We start from the raw sequence: 17,925 nt of genomic DNA, 5'->3' as shown, positions 1-17,925 counted from the left end.
TGCACGAGTATTCGTTATTGTAATATTTCGTCTAAATTCAGATGGCAGTAACATTTTATTTCACAGTTCCAAGTACGCAATAAACGACCATATGACTTGCCTGGGAACGGGAGACTATTGAGAATATTTCGGAGAAAACGGGATAAATACAATGTATGCTAAAAATAATTTATTTTCACAGTTGTAACTTTTTAACATAAATATTTGAAATAAAACGAACATAACAGAGTAAAAACTGTTGTAAAGTTTAATGCAGCTCTCGCATTATTCTGTAATGTATTGTATAAAACATATGATACAAATATAAAATATTAAGATGCAGAAAGCAATATAAAAATTATTAAAATTATTAAAATTAAAAATTTAAAAAAAATTTAAATTAAAAAGTTATTAAAATTTTATAATAGTAAAAATGTTCAGTTTTAATTTTATGAGAAATAAATTTATACATGTAAATTGTTAATAATTGTGTTGATTGAAACTTTCGTCGCAATGTTTCGTTTGATCAAACAGTAGAGTTCTCCAGAATTCTGCAAACGTTACTACGGGTTTGGAAAAATTTTGAATACCTGACGAAGATTCTATATAATGCAACTTTTATGTCAATAGTCGATTATACATACAAAATACTACGTACGAATATCGATACAGACTCGTAGCTAATAGATAAGGCACTTACGGTATTACAAGCGCATGTCCCCAATATTTCTTTTCGTAATCAAAGGGCAAAAATCTGTAATATCATTGAGTTTAATAGTAACAGTAAAAATTCACTAACTATTAATGTGAAAATAAAGAGTAATATTCATTTGGTTGTATCAAATTATGAATAACTACTGTTATAACTGAAAAACAACTAAACTATAATTAAATAACTGCAACACTTTAATAACAGTTTTCTTCTATTCAGTCACTAATAATTATGCATTATTATCTATAAATTTAAAGCAAAATATATTCTGTTAATTAAAATAAAGAAATTTAACACGATGAAGCTATATTAAAAGCCTTATTGAATATTTATTGAACTTTATATTTTACTATATCCCGTTATACAGGGTGTCTCAAAAATGTTGTACTTCCTTGAAAGGGATAATTCCTGAGCTCATTTGAAGTAACTCTTTCCTTTGCAAAAATGTTATCCACGGCTTTGTTAAGGAGTTATTAATGAAAAACACGGACCAATCAGAGCGCGGCTATAGCAGAAGGATCCCAGCTCGGCGACATCTCCTGCTGAGCGTGGTGTTGGCATTGGCCGAATCAGAATCCGTCCGTTGTATAGGCGCTCTGATTGGTCTGTGTTTTTCGCTAATAACTCCTTAACAAAGCCGCGGGGAACATTTTCGCAAAGAAGAAAGTCACTTATACTGTGTGAAAGCATACGTTCCAAAGTTATATTATACTTACATTTTTACAGATGTAATATTAGATACGTGGGTACAATGTTATTAAACGTTGGGACCAGGAAGTAATTAAACAAAAAAAAATAAAATCAATTATTTCGAAAGTTTGCACAAGCAAGCCAATTATTGCGCTATGGTAAAATCGCAACAATATTCAACTACTTTCGAAATAAATATAGAATTTTGCACAAAACAGTCTATTTAGTGGTAGACTTAATCAACTGCTCTCATAAGAAAAATCTCTGCTTGTCCTTTATAATTGTATGAGATTTTAAAAGTCCCTCTCTAGTTAACGCCGGGAATTCATTTGACACGGACCCGAAGCAACAGGCCAGAGTATAAGTGTTCGTTTCTGTTCTCGAGAATGAATCTTATCATGTAAACAGACGGCGTGCGGCCCTGCTGGGTTTTAATTCGAATAAATCCAAGTTGACGAGGAGAAGACCTTTTAAAATTCCAGTGATAACAGACCGGATCTACGGGACTCGTCAACGACGTAACCGTCTACCGCGCTTTCTTTCTGTACCCTCTGTTTTCGAGCCTGCCTGTGTGACTAAAACTCCGAATCGTCTACGATTCTTTGAACTCTCATCCTAGAACGAATAAAACAAAGTGCTATCCTTATTATTCAAGCTTTGGAGTACTCAAGAATCAAATATGGTTTTTATATTATACTCGCAGCAATAATATTTCTCATAAAAGAAATAAATTTTTGCTCAACTTTTGTTTTTGAAACTTTATTTTATAAACTCCTATTCTAATGATTTTTTACTCGAAATACAAATTTACAGCTTTTAATGTAACCACACAAAACTGTGTATTATTTCGTGTGAACTAACGTTATGGATCATAGTAAAAATATACTTCAGCCTGAAATTAATTGTAAATTATTTGAAAAAGTGTTTAAAGCAAAAACGAACGTTTCTTACGGTTACGATGCAAACGATATTCAGAGATTCTGAATAAACACAATTATTTTATCGACTAAAAAAATCTTTATGTTATGAATAAATTTTGTTAGTCTTGCTGAACAATTTTCGTTTTAGTATTTTTCTTTTGCATACAATATTGTATAGTTCAGTTATTACTTAACGTAATACGTAATTACTTAACGTTTGCAAGTATATTTTAAAATATCTTAAGATTTCAAAATAATCATAACCGCGTCAATATAATACATACATATAAGCAAATTCCAAAATGTTAGAAGTACATACAATTTGTCTTTCTCCACCGACGAGATATATATAAAGACTGCCAGCCCCCGTGTTAAACTGCGAGTCTCAAAGTGGGTGCCAGGTGGGTGCTAGGATCGGTCGGTAACGGCCCCAATGTCGAGATACTCTCGTCGGTTGTGGAACTAAGAACGTGGAACTATCACTGATCTCAAATACCAACATCGCTAAACATGCCGCGCTCGCTACCTAAATAGAACATTTGCTCGTGAATTACGGAAGAAACGTCAGTGACATAGGCAATAAATAAACGTATAATGCGTACAATGAAAATAATTATTTTTTATTGTATAATTTCATTACATTGTTATTGCCTTCTTATTTTCCATATTATTCACCATTGTAATCATTATTTTATAATCGATAGTTTATAGGTGTAATTAATTAATTTGGAACTTATTGCGATATTTATAAAATAATGATTATTCAACAAAATATATTCTGTAATAGTTATAGAATAAAAAAAAAGAATAGATACAATATTCAAGTAATGACAAAATTCAATCGTTCTTATTGTGATCCGTAGTAAAAAACAGAAAATTAATTTTTTTACTTATTTAACCGATAATACCACTAATGCTGGACTGCAATTATTCAAGTAAAGGTAGTAACGAAATAAAAGTGTATGTAATGAAACTAACTTTCGACGGCTCTTATCCATATAAAGCTATTTGGTGGCAGTATTATTGCTATTTGTACAAGCACACAGATACACAGATTCTTATATCTTGCAATGCGCGTTGTTTTTTTCTCCGTCAACCGATTTCGATGAAATTTTCAGTTTGTGTATCACTAACATAGAGGTAGAGATAAAAGTTTTGAAAAGTGTCTGTCATTTTAAGTTTTTGAAAATTCCCTGGTGTGTAATGGTTTGAAAATAAATCGAATCTTTTTGTTAACAATTTTAAACTATGTTATTTTTGTTAAACTATGGAACAGTGGCTGGTAACGATGAAAGACAATGTGAATATGCGGAATAACTTAGACGGACAAACAGGTTGCGTGATTTTAAACTACTCGTAGGATGCTGTGATCCTTGTAGACCCGTGATGATGTTGCTCTTTCAGAGCCAACTTAGATTCTAATTCTTCTGCTGCAGGGTTCGCTTGTCGTCAGTTCGGACATGAGAGGCTGACGGGGGAAGAAATGTCTTCATTTGTTGATTGCTTGAAGTAGGAGGATCTTCCTGCGTTTTCCTCGTTGGTGGAGAAGGAAGTCTCCGCCTCAAGCAGAATTGGGAATTTCCCAAATGTGCGTTTTTTATTGAACCCTGAAGCAGTGCGCGTATTTTGGCCCAAGTGGCCCGCAGATGGTTTATTGCACTTCCGACCGTGTTCGACGATGCACCCTAAGTGCAATTTATGACTTCTGACCTGGGTCCGGTGACGAAGGACAGCGTACTCTTTAGCATGATTGGTCTTCTTGACTTTTTAGGCGTCGTAAATTTGCCTAGCCTGAGTGGTCTTTGTATTTGCTCAGGAGGACCGCAGCCCTTCCTGGCCGAATGTGCGGACCATAAGTCCCGCAGCGTACAAATCTGAAACCCTCGCGTGCCTAACGAATGGTACAGACGGACGCGCGAATTATCTGCGAGGAGGCATGCTTCCGCTAGGAATCGAACAGTTTCAATTATAATTCTATTGTTTGCTATTTTTTATACCTTATAGAATTATTTCTTTACATTTAATATTCTTTATATTTTATCAGCAATAAACTTTATGTATAATCATTAATGGTATTGTTAAATTTAATTTTCTATGAGTAATTGTCAATACATATACATTAGTAACCACATCTAGACTTTTGCTCGAAATTCGGCTACTTGTCAGCAGCGAAAACCAATCTGTGGAACTCGAGACGGGAAGGACTCGCCGCGTCTCTTTCTTTTCATAAGCTGTCCTTTTTTGCGTCCGAAACTTCCGTTGTTCATTACACAAGTAAATATCATCGGAATGTTGTCATATTTGGTACCGTTTTTCTTAGAAAAATGCCACGAGTATGTTGGTGAAAGTCCAACAGAAAAATAATTAATAATGAAAAAGTTTATTTTTTTATTTACAGGCCTGAGCTCACGCCAGTCTTTCATCTTTTCCGAACGCTTCGATCCTCCGCGGCTCTTTCTTTCCCGTACGCTGTCCTTCTTCGCTTCAATCGTTCATTATATATAGTTATATTTGGTTTCATTTTAATCAGAAAAATGCCACGAATATGTTCGTAAAAGTTAAAAAAAAATAACGAAAAATAAAGAAGTTTTGTAATTGGATTAGTAGTGGTCTTCTGGTCTCACACCGATATAGCCGGCAATGTGTGGCCCACTCCTTGGGGACGACGGTTCTCGCGAAACTCGCTGTCGGCTTCTCCGTGCAACATTATATCGGAGACGGATATTCTCTCCGTTTGAATGCCAGTCATTTTGGTGTGCCCAGAGTTGGGCATTATTTAGATAAAAAATTATTTAAATAACGATTCGAATAAAAGATACTTCATCTTTATTCGTTATTCGAAGGTTCGAATAAAAAAGGTATCTTTATTCGACGAGTATCGAATAAATAATTTTATTCGACGAGAATTTATCTGACAAATAAAGATACTTTTTTTATTCGAAGCGGATTTATTCAAACTTCGAGAAATTTTTTCATCTTTCATCTGTATCTTTTATTCGAAGGCTTCGAATAAATGTTCGAATAACTTTTGCCGAGCGCCGAGCTTCAAAGACTCATCGACGACAGACGACATACAATGTAAGCGGATAGAGAATCGCGCACGTATGAAAGTTTAAATTTTTAGATTTTTCAATATATCCTCATAAAATTGTGACGAGCGAATGGAGGAGATTTTCCTGATGAAAATGAGGTCAAATTCGAGTGTAATCGAACAAGTTTCACTGATACGTAATGTTACGATAAAAATTACAATCTCATTAAAGACAGTCCAAATGATGTCGTGTTTGGACTCATTTTGATCGGGATAAGCTCTACAACTCATTCGTATTAACAATATTGTCCTGATTAAAAACATAAAAGCATAAATTGCTAATAATGCTGGATTCTCCATCTGCTTACATTCTAGGCTGTTGGTCGGTCTTTAAAAAAAAATCTTTATTCGTCGAATAAATTCATTACGTGTGGAATAGAGATAACATAATTATTTTTATTTGACGCGTAACAAATCATTTTTTTATCTTTTATTCGCTGTTTGAAATGTCTATTTCAATAAAAATTTGCCTATCTTTGCTCCTACAATTATATTATTTTATATTATATTAATTCATCCACGTGATTCTCTCTCAAACTCTATACTATTCGGAATAGTACGTTAAATAAACGCTACTCTGGTTTTCAACATATTTCTGTTCCCACAGAACGATTCTTGGAACAATTATCTATAAAAAAAGTGTAAGGAAATAATGCTTGTTCATGAAATATTTTTAAATTACAAATTAAGGTATCTCATATGGAAGTAGAAATTGATTTCCCTAAAATTATGCTTTAATAATTTCTTACGTAAAATATTTTTACGAATTTTTCGTCCTTGATATTAGTTTTACTTTTAATATTTTAAATCTTAAAAAGCAACACTAAAAAAAATATCTGTTTAATTTGAATACGTTTGTCGGAGAATGTAACATTTGATAATCGATATGGTTTCGTGATGATTCACCTTCTCACCGACGAGAATTTCCTTAGTGGTCTTCTGCACCGACGAGATACCGTCGTTGGCCTTCTGTTTCTTACTCCAGCCAAAATCTATCCTAGAGGGCGGTAGAAAACACCGCATTTTTCGAGCGACACATTCTCCCGTAAGGCTGGCAGTCTTTATGTACAGGGTGGCCCACATAACTCTGAACAGCTCAATATCTCGAAAACTATGCCATCGATTTTAAAGTTCTTAGTCTTAAATTGCATGGAACTGAAGGGCCTTTCTGACTACATAAACGTGAAGTGGCCTCCCTTCCCCTTTAACGGGGGAGGGGAGGTACCTTTGTAATTTTAAATGGAACCCCCTATAAAATGTTACATATTTAAATTCTACCGGAAAAAACAAGTCAATTTTGTCTGAAACATTTTTTTGTCAGATACTTCTATGATGAGATATAACAGTTTGAAGTTTCGAGTTGTATACATTAAATCCTCATATTAGTCAACGTACACTTGCACAAACATCACATATTAGTCGTTCATCAATTCAACGAATTTTGAAACGGCAAAAGTATCATCCATATCACATGGTTTTATCACAAGAGTTTCGATAGCAGATTACGATCACCGCGTAAGATTTTGTGAGTGGCTGCAGGGTGTTGTGGAAAATGACTTTTTGTGCAAAATACTTTTTTCCGATGAGGCCACTTTTATGAATTCAGGGCATGTAAATAGACATAATCTGCATTATTGGGCCGTGGAAAACCCAAATTGGATGCGATGTGTTCCCTTTCAACATCGATGGTCTTTAAATGTTTGGTGTGGCCTAATAGGAGATTTTGTGATTGGATTAAGCATTTCCACAATGAAATGTGAATATAACTCGTATTTTTATAATCTTTTGTAATGATTGGCACCCAAAAAGACAAAAAAAATGTATTTAATTAAACATAGTAAGCAAAGACATACTTGAGTGGTACCAACGTCGACTACGCATAGCGACGGCCCTGACGAGTCGCGAAAAGGCTGCAATGGCCGTCTGGCGCGAACGCGTCGCGCACACGCTGTCAATTAACATTTTCTGATCCTTCTCGTACATTAAGGGAACCAAATACTTTTCGTGAATGGTTTCTTTACCAGAAATGTCTGTAGAATGCATTCCTGTATAGTAAATTCCTGCTAGATGAAGGATTTTTCACATAAATACAAAAATAGAGCGTACAAAGTACCCGCGTCGGCACATTTTCAAACTTTAACAACCATTTACAACTATTGGGAAGTACATAAAAATATAATTGACTATATGAATATGTAGAGGAGAGTCCCCTCTATATCTTGACTCAAATTTGAACTTTCTCGCGTGTTTAGTTTTTGCGTAACACGTCGTTTCGTATCAAAATCGGGCATTTTTACAAAAACCAAAATTTTTCGAAAACGTTGCGTGATGGAGCAATTCTACTTTCAGATTCGGTTTTAGGATGACAAAGTGTATCAGAATCACCGAACAGGTATTGCAAAATTTTTTTGGTGTTGGACAGTGTTATTAATGATATCTGCATAATAGACAAAAGGATTCTTCTCTTCTAATTACGTCCAACTATTACCCGTCCATTTAACAATTATAAAATTTTGACCAAAATTGAAGACTTCAGATGTCTACAGTTTTCAGTTATAACTACGTCAACTTTACTTGTTTTTATTAATTAAAGAAAGTTTACAGTAAACATAGTTCTAGATAATTGCTCCTGATTGCTCACTGGTTATTGACTTCAGAGGTTGTGATCTTTTGCTCTGTGTTTCCGTACAATTTGTATTTGAATCCAGGATAATTAAAGTAAAACAACATATAATTAAGATGATTCCTTTTTATTCTACATCTGTCTACACCTAACATTCAACACGTCAATAGGTAATTTCGAACAGCGCACTGCACTTATTAGTACTGATTAGTACTGCCCTCTATAAACCATAACCGAATACGAGCGAAGGTCAGGCGTAAGATATTTGTTTCATTTGCAATTGAAGGACTACATACATAGCATAGATGCACATGCGAAATCAACATGACGTTGTATATTATGTACGCGCTGAGCAAAAATGCCATTGTGAAGTAGCTACGGTTCAGTGTCAGTTACGCGAAGATCCGCAAGGAATAGTGTGAGCATGTTGACTAACCGAGCTCTCGTGGCGCCTAGATAATAATGTAAAAAGTTTTAATCACTTCCGAATGCTTTTATTCGCATTCATTATCCTTTCAATAAAAAAAGAAAGACAATTCTCATCGTGCCGATTATTTTTACATACAAGTAAGAAAGGTAACCATTTTTTTTTCATTTATGTCATTACTTTATTTCGGATCGAGTGATTAGAACCTTGTTCTGCTTCTCGACGTTTCGTTCTCATCGAGCAACATAGATAATTACAGTAAACACCTTTAAATGGAATTGAAACATATGCAAAAGTATAGACGAAGATCTTAATCATTGAAACGTTGTATCATTATTCATTCATTGCAATCTCCATTGTAAATTTTATTATTGTTATTGAATCATGTAACGTCACGATATCGTGCGTTTACTTGAATTGATGAAATTCTCGTTGCGCCGATTTGATCATTGGAATACAAACATTGTGCTGAAACTAGCTTGATAACATTTAGATTGTACCAAAATACATCGTCAATACGTATTACGTAACTCTCTTAATATCTTTAGCACACGAATACATAAATAATATTTATTGAACTGTGTTACAAATATTGATTGATAAGTAAATTGTTTCAGTGGTGATAAAATTTCATTTAATCAAGAAGTCTATGTCGCTAAAAAAACAACAATAAATCTAAAATATTCATAAACTCATGGGAAATTTATTATAACTCGTTCTTAATAGATAAAGGTTAAAATTCATATGCAAATAATAATTTCAGTTTTATATATTTGTTACATGATTATGCAAATTCCAAAATACTTTTAATGAATAACATATACGTACACGTATGCTAATATAAATTAGAGTATATATTAAAGAACGTAAAATAGGAGTAATATTTTATAGTATTCAATCGTTTAGAACACTTTGTACCATTGTATTTTATGTTCTGATAAAATACTGTAAACTTACTTGTGTTTACTTGTTTAAAAGTAATTTAAAATGCTCTGTCATAATCTGAGTTTATTTTAGATAATTATAGTTCCATGTAATGTACACATGATAAGATAATCAGCCTATGATACTTGTGTAATGTCTGATAGAGTATAAAAGGACAATGAATAACACAACTTGAATATAAATGGTTCATTTAAGTAATATGTTAAATATTTATACATGAAAGTAGATAAACTAAACTAAAAGTAGATAATATATATACATATAGGATCCAAAACGAAAGTAAAGTAGGTAACTTCCAATATAATCATATGTTTTATGAGTAAAATAACTGCTGTAAATAGTAAAATTTTGTAAATGTAAAAGTTCAAAGTTATATAAAATATATCTTGTTTTATTTACAGGCTAAGCTATAAAAATAGTGTACAATAAAACAAATTATGTTAGACCATTGGAGCTTCAGAACCATGTATTGAAAAAGATGAGTGGGCACACAACGCCTCATTCAGTTGAAAGTAGTCAAGCAGTTATTGAAAGAATACAAATGTCTGTATTATCAGACACAAAGTCAGCATCTGTGCTACAAACTGCATCGCCTCTTTCAATGGAAACAAATATAGAAGCAACGGTGAGGCATCATATGAACAGTATTATATTCTGTTCCACATGCTGTTAAGTTTTTTTTATCGAGTAAATTGTATTTTATTAATTTGAACAACAAATAAGGTATGCGATATGCAACATTTAATTATGTATTCCAGAAGAAACAAGGCAAGCATATTGGAAATGATGGTATTTCAAATGCACAGCGAGTATGGACAAGTTTAGTGGCTGGTGCTATTGCAGGTGCATTGGCAAAAACAACAATTGCACCTCTGGATCGCACAAAAATTAATTTCCAGATTTCACAACAACCATACTCTGCGAAGGCAGCAGCTGAATTCTTAGTAAAAGCTCTTAGAACAGATGGTTTGCTTAGCTTATGGCGTGGCAATAGTGCAACTATGGTTAGAATAATTCCATATTCGGCTGTTCAATTCACAGCTCATGAACAATGGAAAAGAATTTTAAGAGTAAACGGGTCTGAAAGGTAAGAGACAGTGCAAAAATTATATAAAGATAACATGGAAAATCATACTTAACACATGATTGTATATCATTACATTAAACATTTGAATACATACAGGGAAAAACCAGGACTGAATTTCCTTGCTGGTGCCTTAGCTGGAATAACATCCCAGAGTGCGACGTACCCTCTGGATTTAATGAGAGCAAGAATGGCTGTAACGCAAAAGGCTGAATATAAAACCCTACGTCAAGTCTTTGTACGCATTTATATGGAAGAAGGATTATTGGCATATTATCGTGGATTCACAGCGACACTGCTAGGTGTTATTCCTTACGCTGGCTGCAGCTTCTTCACCTACGATCTCCTAAGGAATATGCTGACTGGTGAGTCGGTTCTTTCACAAACTTGTTTGACGTCGTGACGGTGCTTTTACGCAGAGAAAAAATCGTGATTTATACGAACGAGAGTGGCTCGTGTATGATCGTAAAGCAGGGTACCCTTGGGGAACATCGGGGCTGTTTCCCCGATATTGGGACAGTACTTACTTTAATAGCGACGCTTGTCGAGACAAGTTCGATGGCGACGTTTTTCAAGTGCGTGCTTCATGTTCGATGATGGCTACGTGTCGATGAACAGTGTACACGGTGGCTATTCCTGGGTTTTCGACATCACTGATTTGCGGTGGCATTGCCGGAATGGTCGCTCAAACTAGCAGCTATCCTTTGGACATCGTTCGAAGAAGAATGCAGACATCGGCAATCAAGGGCCAGCATTATCACACAATTGGTTCGACCATAACAAAAATTTACAGGTAAGTTTTAAATATGCATCTTATTCGGGAGACAAATTTTCATAACAACTCTTCGATGTTATTTTTACAAAATTATGTATGATATACATATTAACACATTGACTGCCGTGTGGTGGTCAATACAGACCAGCACTGAATTTTCCAATGACGCTGAGGTGGTCATAGGTCATTGGGTGGGTCATGAGGTGGACATTGGTTTATAATTTTGTGAATGCCACTAATATTAGAGTCGTACTTTAAAATAATAAGTGTAATTGCGAACATGTCAATATTTTTATTTTTAGTATTATAAATACAAATATACATATAAATATTTTATGTGATTCATACATAGGTAATTTCACTTCAGCGCTGGAGGTAAAATCAACAAACCACGCTCGGCAGTCAACGTGTTAATGTTTATAATAATCGTATCAAAATTTAATGATACACGTGAAAAGAATAGTGCACATATTCTGCATATATAATATTTATGAAGCGTAATAACTATAATACTTATACAGAAAAAATTTTGTTAATATTTTAAATCCACATATTGAATAAAAACGTGAAAGTTGCTTTCTAGAAAAAGAAAAAAAATATATTTTACACATCATTTTTGTATGTTTTCAGAGAAGAAGGTCTAATGGCTTTCTATAAGGGATTGAGCATGAATTGGGTGAAAGGCCCAATCGCAGTAGGAATTAGTTTTGCAACACATGACACTGTTCGTGATGCATTAAGAAAAATTATTGCTAATCCAACTGACTCGTCAAACTAATATTCCAGTAATGCAATACTCTATACAGTTATAGGAACTGAAACAAAAAACAACTAATGTTCAATTAAAATAGATCGTGTAATTATAGATAAAAAGTAAATTACTTTCATTACACAACAAGTCTTTTGAAATATAAATATGCATAAAATCTGATATATGCAAGAACTGTCATACATAAAGTCGTACAATAATAATTTTACAAGATTGTACTATTTTCAAAGTACACATCTGAAAGGACAGGTGGTTACTAGTACAAATTGTTACTGTACATATTGTTATTTGAAATGTTATAAAAACTGTTGAACAGCAAAAGTGCATGCAAAGTAGATATGTATTTAATTCAAGGAAAATGTATTGTGCAAATATTCATTTTAAGCTGTACAGTTGTGTTTGAAATATAATTTTAATTATTGGGTTGTTTGGAAGGCAATTTCGTTTTTTCAAGGGAGAATGAAAGATTTTGTGAAATCGAAAAACTGATATGAAAAAACTATCGTGAAAAACAAAATTACTCTCTGAAAGACCCAATATATTAGTACATCCGCCATTGCGTATGTGCCAAAATAATAAAATTGCTTTTACAATCAACCAATTTCCAAAATAACTTTTAAAGAAATAAACGAGAATTCTCAATTTTTTCTATTTGGGGCACATACTGTTCTTTATAGATATTATCGTTTATGCTTAAATAACTATGAAATGTAGTAATATAACAATCACTTTGTTTGTACCTATTTTTCAGTAGAAATGTTAAATTCTGTATAATGTAGCAGCATTCTTTGAAAAAAAGTAACTCTGATAATATTCTCGTAAATATAATGTGCAATATTAAGGAGCAGCACAATTGTTTATAAAATAGTAAACGGTTTCTACAATTTTTCACAATATTTAATTCTTTTTATACCATCGTTTGTAGTAACTTTATATTTTCTTGGTATGTCACATTATTTTAATCTTGTAGAGGGTGTAAAGAAATGTTTGGTCTTGGCTGCCATAGCCGTATTATACATCGTCGGATCCATGAAGATTTGTAAAAAAAGTTGCCGCCAAATTGTCCTTGACCATGAATTTCTAGGTCAAATTTATAATATAATGCAATAAAAAGAAATTTGACCTTGAAATTCAAGGTCAAGGACAATTTTGCGGCAACTCTTTTTTACGGATCTTCATCGATCCGTAGATGTAGAATACGCCTATGGCAGCCAAGACCAAACATTTCATTACACCCTGTACATAAACCAAATAGTATTTTTAAATTTTAATATTAAAGAAGTTAATGTTTAATTAATTCCATATGGTCAGTTAACAAAAATATCAATTGGAAAAATGTATTTCTAAACTGTACACTTTTTAGTGAAACTTTCTTGTGTAAACTTCTAATGATTAAATGTACTTACATTATTTAATATGTTTGTAAGAAATATGTCAAATTGTTACATTATAACATGAATTTTTACTGAAATATATTTTAATTAAAATAAAATTTCCGTATTCACTTAAACTTACCTGTTATATCATGCAATTAATATTTCAAGACTAATGACTGTGATTGCTTTACAAAGTTTGATGTCATGAAACAATTGATTTCATAATCTTTTATCTTAATTATATAACTACTCGATTATTTGATCGCATAATAATTGTGTGCTTTTTATTCCACCGTAAATAAAATATAATAAATTATCTTGTAATTATTTCATTTGCATGAAAATACTCTTTTCTTTTTTTTCAATCTCTTGCCACATTCTGCAGTAATTTATGGATGTAATGGTAATCATGTAAAGAATTTAACGCGAAATTAGGTCTTGATCATAACTGAACCTATTAAAGCCCATTTTTGAGCTAGAATGTTTAATAAATTTCAATCAAGTCTGATTATAATACGCGAATAAGCTTTGCTACAACATGTAGTAGTACTTATAGGAGGAACTATAGAAGGTATTATAAATAATAGGACATGCTAAACTTTAATTTGTAAATACTGTTTCATTGGTCCATTATATAAATAAAAGATGTTTTGTACAAAAAAGATATTTTATTAAAATTTGACTAGTCTAATAATTCCAAACAGCTTTTTAGTTCTATTGTATTGTTTTTATGATCGATAGTTAATTATTTAAGTTATAAAAATGTAAAATATAATACTATTAGTATATAAAATGCCCAGTGAAATATTCAACGAACTTTGGTCACATATTTAACTATTTACCTTGAACAACAAATATCATTAGATACCAAAAAGCTCTTAATATGTGTCATCATATTAAAATTACAATGATTCAAATACAATAATGTATATTTGTATTATATAGTAGTATATACTTGTATATAATATAATTTGTACTGTATATTATATAGTTGTATACTTCAAATAAATTCTAAATTAGAATAGAGCAAATACAATGAAGTTATTATTTCATTTCACCCAATATATTATTCCTGATATAAACGATTAACTAAGTGTAATAAATCTATAAATGTATGATATTTTTGGTGCAAAATGACTCGCTGAACGCATAAGTAAAGTTTGTTGAACAACTTGCCGGGCTTTTTGTACACATTGTCAGTGAAGCAGTTTTTATAAAAAGGCTATAACATTCAATTTTTATTGCTTTAATAAAGCAGATCATAATTGAAAAATTCCGAAACTATTATATTTATAAAAACTTATTTTACAATTTTTACGATATTATTTCGGTTTGGTTTCCTGATCATTTACATATCTTATATAAATCTCAGTTTCATCTTTTCCACCTGGTGGAATTTCAGTTTCGTTCAGATATGACACTCCTATAGCAAGTACAGAACCATCGTGGCTGAAGCTAAGCGCGGCAACGCCAGCATTATATCTATGAAATTGGCATAAACGCTTTTTGTTGAAACCGTCCCAAATATTAACGTACCCATCGGAACCACCAGTTGCGAACGTATTATATGTCGAATGAAAACTAATAGCATTCACAGGATATATATGTTCTACATTATTCTCCTTTATCCTGTGGCACTTAAATGCATACTTCTTTTTTTGTGCTTCCGGTGTAGTGTCAAGATATTCAACTGCGACACGACCTTCTATACTGCTAAGAACATATCCCTGAAAGTTATTGGAATATTGAAAAACTGCTTTCGTTTTAATAATAATATTCTGTTATATTTACGAAACTTATACCCACTTGTTCATTGGGAAAACCTTTGATGCAACGTGTCTGGTACTTCAAACTACTTTCACGTCTTTGAAACATCCCAGCCATGTTTCTTAAATCCCAAATGCAAACTTTTCTTTTGGCAGTGCCTACTACAAATTTATCTCCGCACACAGACAATGCTAGGACAACATCTGGTTGTAAATAACTACCTACACAAGTGGGTGTTCTAGGATCCCATAGTTTTACTGCTGCATCCCATCCACCAGTTAATATCGCATTTACTGCAGCACAATACTCAATTTTCCTAATTGGTTTATCATGTGTTCCCATTACCGATTCTGTAAAGATATGTGTATATGTATACCAATAATACTTACTAAATATGAATGTAAATGAATAATTATAAGTACTTATTTATACCTGTATTGCTATTAATATCGTACATTTTTAATGTATTTCCTAAACCTCCGCTATATGCATGAACAGCATCCTGTGTGAAAATAACTATCGATTACGATATTGCAAATGAATGAAAAATCAAATTGGATTACAGGTATAATTAATATAGTTTAACAATAACATCAAGCATGAAATCAACAAAACTATAATACAAGTATGTATAGCACTACGTATGTGTAAAAAATACATATAATTTCGTTTCAATTCCTTAATTGTTATTTTTCTTACCACAGAAAACTTTAACTTACATTACTCTGTCAGTGTTTATACTTTTTTTCTTTTGCTCTTTTTCTGTTTCAAATAAACATAAGTGCAATAACTCATTTATTTCTACAATTAATGCACTGTTATATGGAAAACTATCAATTGTAAAGAGACAGATGAATTCATGATTACCTGAAATGCAACGTCTAGAACCGGCAAATCGTGATTATATTTTAATCTCATAGTATTAGCATGAATATCATACAACCGCACTGTACTATCCCATGAAGAAACAAGAAGGAACTGTGTTGAATTCGGTCCAAATTCAACTGCCGAAATTGCATCGGTCGGAGGAGATTTTATTTTAAATTCTGTCCGAGACTCCATTCTTAAAGAAAAGAAGGAAACCACAATTAAATCTATGAAAATCATACACACTAAATAATACAAATAAACATAACCTATACACAGGTAAAATAACCGCATACTTTGCAAGAGAACGTCGTTACTCTTAACGATGGAGCTAGAATAGATTTATTCCAGGTAGTGATAGATTTATGCGAGACTTAAATACTAATATATTCAGTAAAAATTGATTCAAATGAAGCGTAAGTACTCAAAACAAGCAGAGCTATTCACTTCCACACATAACGTAACAGAGTATGTATGGAAAAGTATTGTATGTACTACCACAGACGAGATATAAGGATAGACCTAACATCGGGGGGCAGACCGACCGAACCTGACTCCGAAAAATAATGATTGTCACGCTATGAAAGAACGGCCGCTAGAAGAAGCTAAATATTAACATTTCTGTCCAGTAGGGGAGCTAGGAATGTTTTCCACAGTTCAGTATCAACACAGACGAGGTATAGGAGTAGACCAATCACCATATGGGGTTTCGTGTCTCACATGTAAACAACTGGTTTTCTTACGCCCTCTACGCTGACGAACGATAAATATTGGAACTAGATCCACAAAAATGATCAAATCTGGTCAAATACAAATGATTGACGAGTTATGTACATATCTGATGTTATGACTATAGGTTCAAATTATATTTTTTTATTTGATGTCATTATGTTATATATCTACAATTATCTTTATCAATACAATATTAATAAATATAGATACTACGTTTCCAAATTATAGAAATACAATTTTCATAAACCTTGAACGTAAATAACAATTCTCCATACGTATAATTATTATTCGCATTTCTACAATTTTTTAACACTATTAATACGCAACCATTTTGAATATATTTTGTAACTGAACTTGAAAAAGAAATTAAATTAAAATTTACTATATATTTTCATGTATATTTCATTTAAAAAACATAAACTTTAGCTTTAAAGAATCATCCAAAATATCAATTAATATTAGTTGTAAAATTCGAAAGAGTTAAGAATTAATAAATCAATAATTATGTAGTTGATCTTTTTTGCAAGATGTCAATCTATTTCACTACTGACTGAGAACGTAGTTGCATTATTTTCTTTCACGTTTGTAGTGAGAAAATAAACGACGAAGGCAACAGTACGTCTCCTTACGTTGCTTCTACTACGCACGCGCTACACTCAAGCGTACCTCTATTCTGTCCGTGTGAGATGCCAGCTCGACTGTTCGACGCGTTCCGCCGAATTCACGTTACCGAAGTTTCGAGCGCCTGAGCCGCAATCGATTACCGGTTCGGCGAGGCGCACATTTTGCTACAACTTTTAAACTAAAAAAGATATCAATGCGAAATTTGGACTAGAAATCTTTTTTAAAGATCGGGTTTAATGGCGTATACTAAAATATGTTCTATATTTTTTACATAATTTTTTTTTTTGTTGATTTTTAAGACTAATCCGGATAAGATGGTCAAAAGCAGAGTTGGGCATTATTTCGATAAAAAATTATTTAAATAACGATTCGAATAAAAGATACTCTATCTTTATTCGTTATTCGAAGGTTCGAATAAGAAAAGTATCTTTATTGGACGAGTATCGGATAAATAATTTTATTCGACGAGAATTTATCCGACGAATAAAGATAATTTTTTTATTCGAAGCGGATTTATTCGAACTTCGAATAATTTTTTCATCTT

General features: G+C 32.5%; 2 protein-coding genes across 8 annotated transcripts; one reads left to right on the top strand and one right to left on the bottom strand.

Annotated features, from left to right (window-relative positions):
• Positions 1-8,242: 8,242 nt before the first annotated feature.
• On the top strand, positions 8,243-13,507 carry Dpcoac (dephosphocoenzyme A carrier). Of its 6 annotated transcripts, none has more exons than XM_076789408.1 (6): positions 8,246-8,582; positions 9,789-10,012; positions 10,146-10,474; positions 10,571-10,836; positions 11,090-11,264; positions 11,877-13,507. In XM_076789408.1, the coding sequence occupies exons 2-6, from the start codon at positions 9,866-9,868 to the stop codon at positions 12,022-12,024; spliced, it is 1,065 nt and encodes a 354-aa protein (XP_076645523.1). In that variant the 5' UTR covers positions 8,246-8,582; positions 9,789-9,865; the 3' UTR covers positions 12,025-13,507. The 6 variants fall into 6 exon arrangements, with proteins under 6 accessions (XP_076645527.1, XP_076645526.1, XP_076645523.1 ...); XM_076789407.1 differs by having other exon boundaries at positions 8,247-8,591; XM_076789409.1 differs by lacking the exon at positions 8,246-8,582 and adding an exon at positions 8,616-8,968.
• On the bottom strand, positions 13,201-16,519 carry Bub3 (mitotic checkpoint protein Bub3). 2 transcript variants are annotated; one of them, XM_076789415.1, is made up of 5 exons: positions 16,322-16,519; positions 16,026-16,221; positions 15,591-15,660; positions 15,198-15,508; positions 13,201-15,118 (listed from the first exon to the last, which is right to left on the bottom strand). In XM_076789415.1, the coding sequence occupies exons 2-5, from the start codon at positions 16,218-16,220 to the stop codon at positions 14,714-14,716; spliced, it is 981 nt and encodes a 326-aa protein (XP_076645530.1). In that variant the 5' UTR covers position 16,221; positions 16,322-16,519; the 3' UTR covers positions 13,201-14,713. The 2 variants fall into 2 exon arrangements, with proteins under 2 accessions (XP_076645530.1, XP_076645528.1); XM_076789413.1 differs by lacking the exon at positions 16,322-16,519 and having other exon boundaries at positions 16,026-16,313.
• Positions 16,520-17,925: the final 1,406 nt, after the last annotated feature.

This window comes from Halictus rubicundus, chromosome 6, assembly GCF_050948215.1.
Source record: "Halictus rubicundus isolate RS-2024b chromosome 6, iyHalRubi1_principal, whole genome shotgun sequence".
NCBI lineage: Eukaryota > Metazoa > Arthropoda > Insecta > Hymenoptera > Halictidae > Halictus > Halictus rubicundus.
Note: the sequence above shows the minus strand (reverse complement) of the source record. Positions and strands in the feature narration are given on the sequence as shown.

Bases quoted from the DNA above. Each gene is read 5' to 3' on its own strand.
- Dpcoac (XM_076789408.1), top strand. From the start codon at position 9,866: ATGAGTGGGCACACAACGCCTCATTCAGTTGAAAGTAGTCAAGCAGTT. The intron at 10,013-10,145 runs GTGAGGCATCAT...TATGTATTCCAG, and splicing joins AAACAAATATAGAAGCAACG to AAGAAACAAGGCAAGCATAT. The intron at 11,265-11,876 runs GTAAGTTTTAAA...GTATGTTTTCAG, and splicing joins ACCATAACAAAAATTTACAG to AGAAGAAGGTCTAATGGCTT.
- Bub3 (XM_076789413.1), bottom strand. From the start codon at position 16,265: ATGATTTTCATAGATTTAATTGTGGTTTCCTTCTTTTCTTTAAGAATG. The intron at 15,509-15,590 runs GTATAAATAAGT...ATATCTTTACAG, and splicing joins CGATATTAATAGCAATACAG to AATCGGTAATGGGAACACAT. The intron at 15,119-15,197 runs GTGGGTATAAGT...AATAACTTTCAG, and splicing joins AAGGTTTTCCCAATGAACAA to GGATATGTTCTTAGCAGTAT.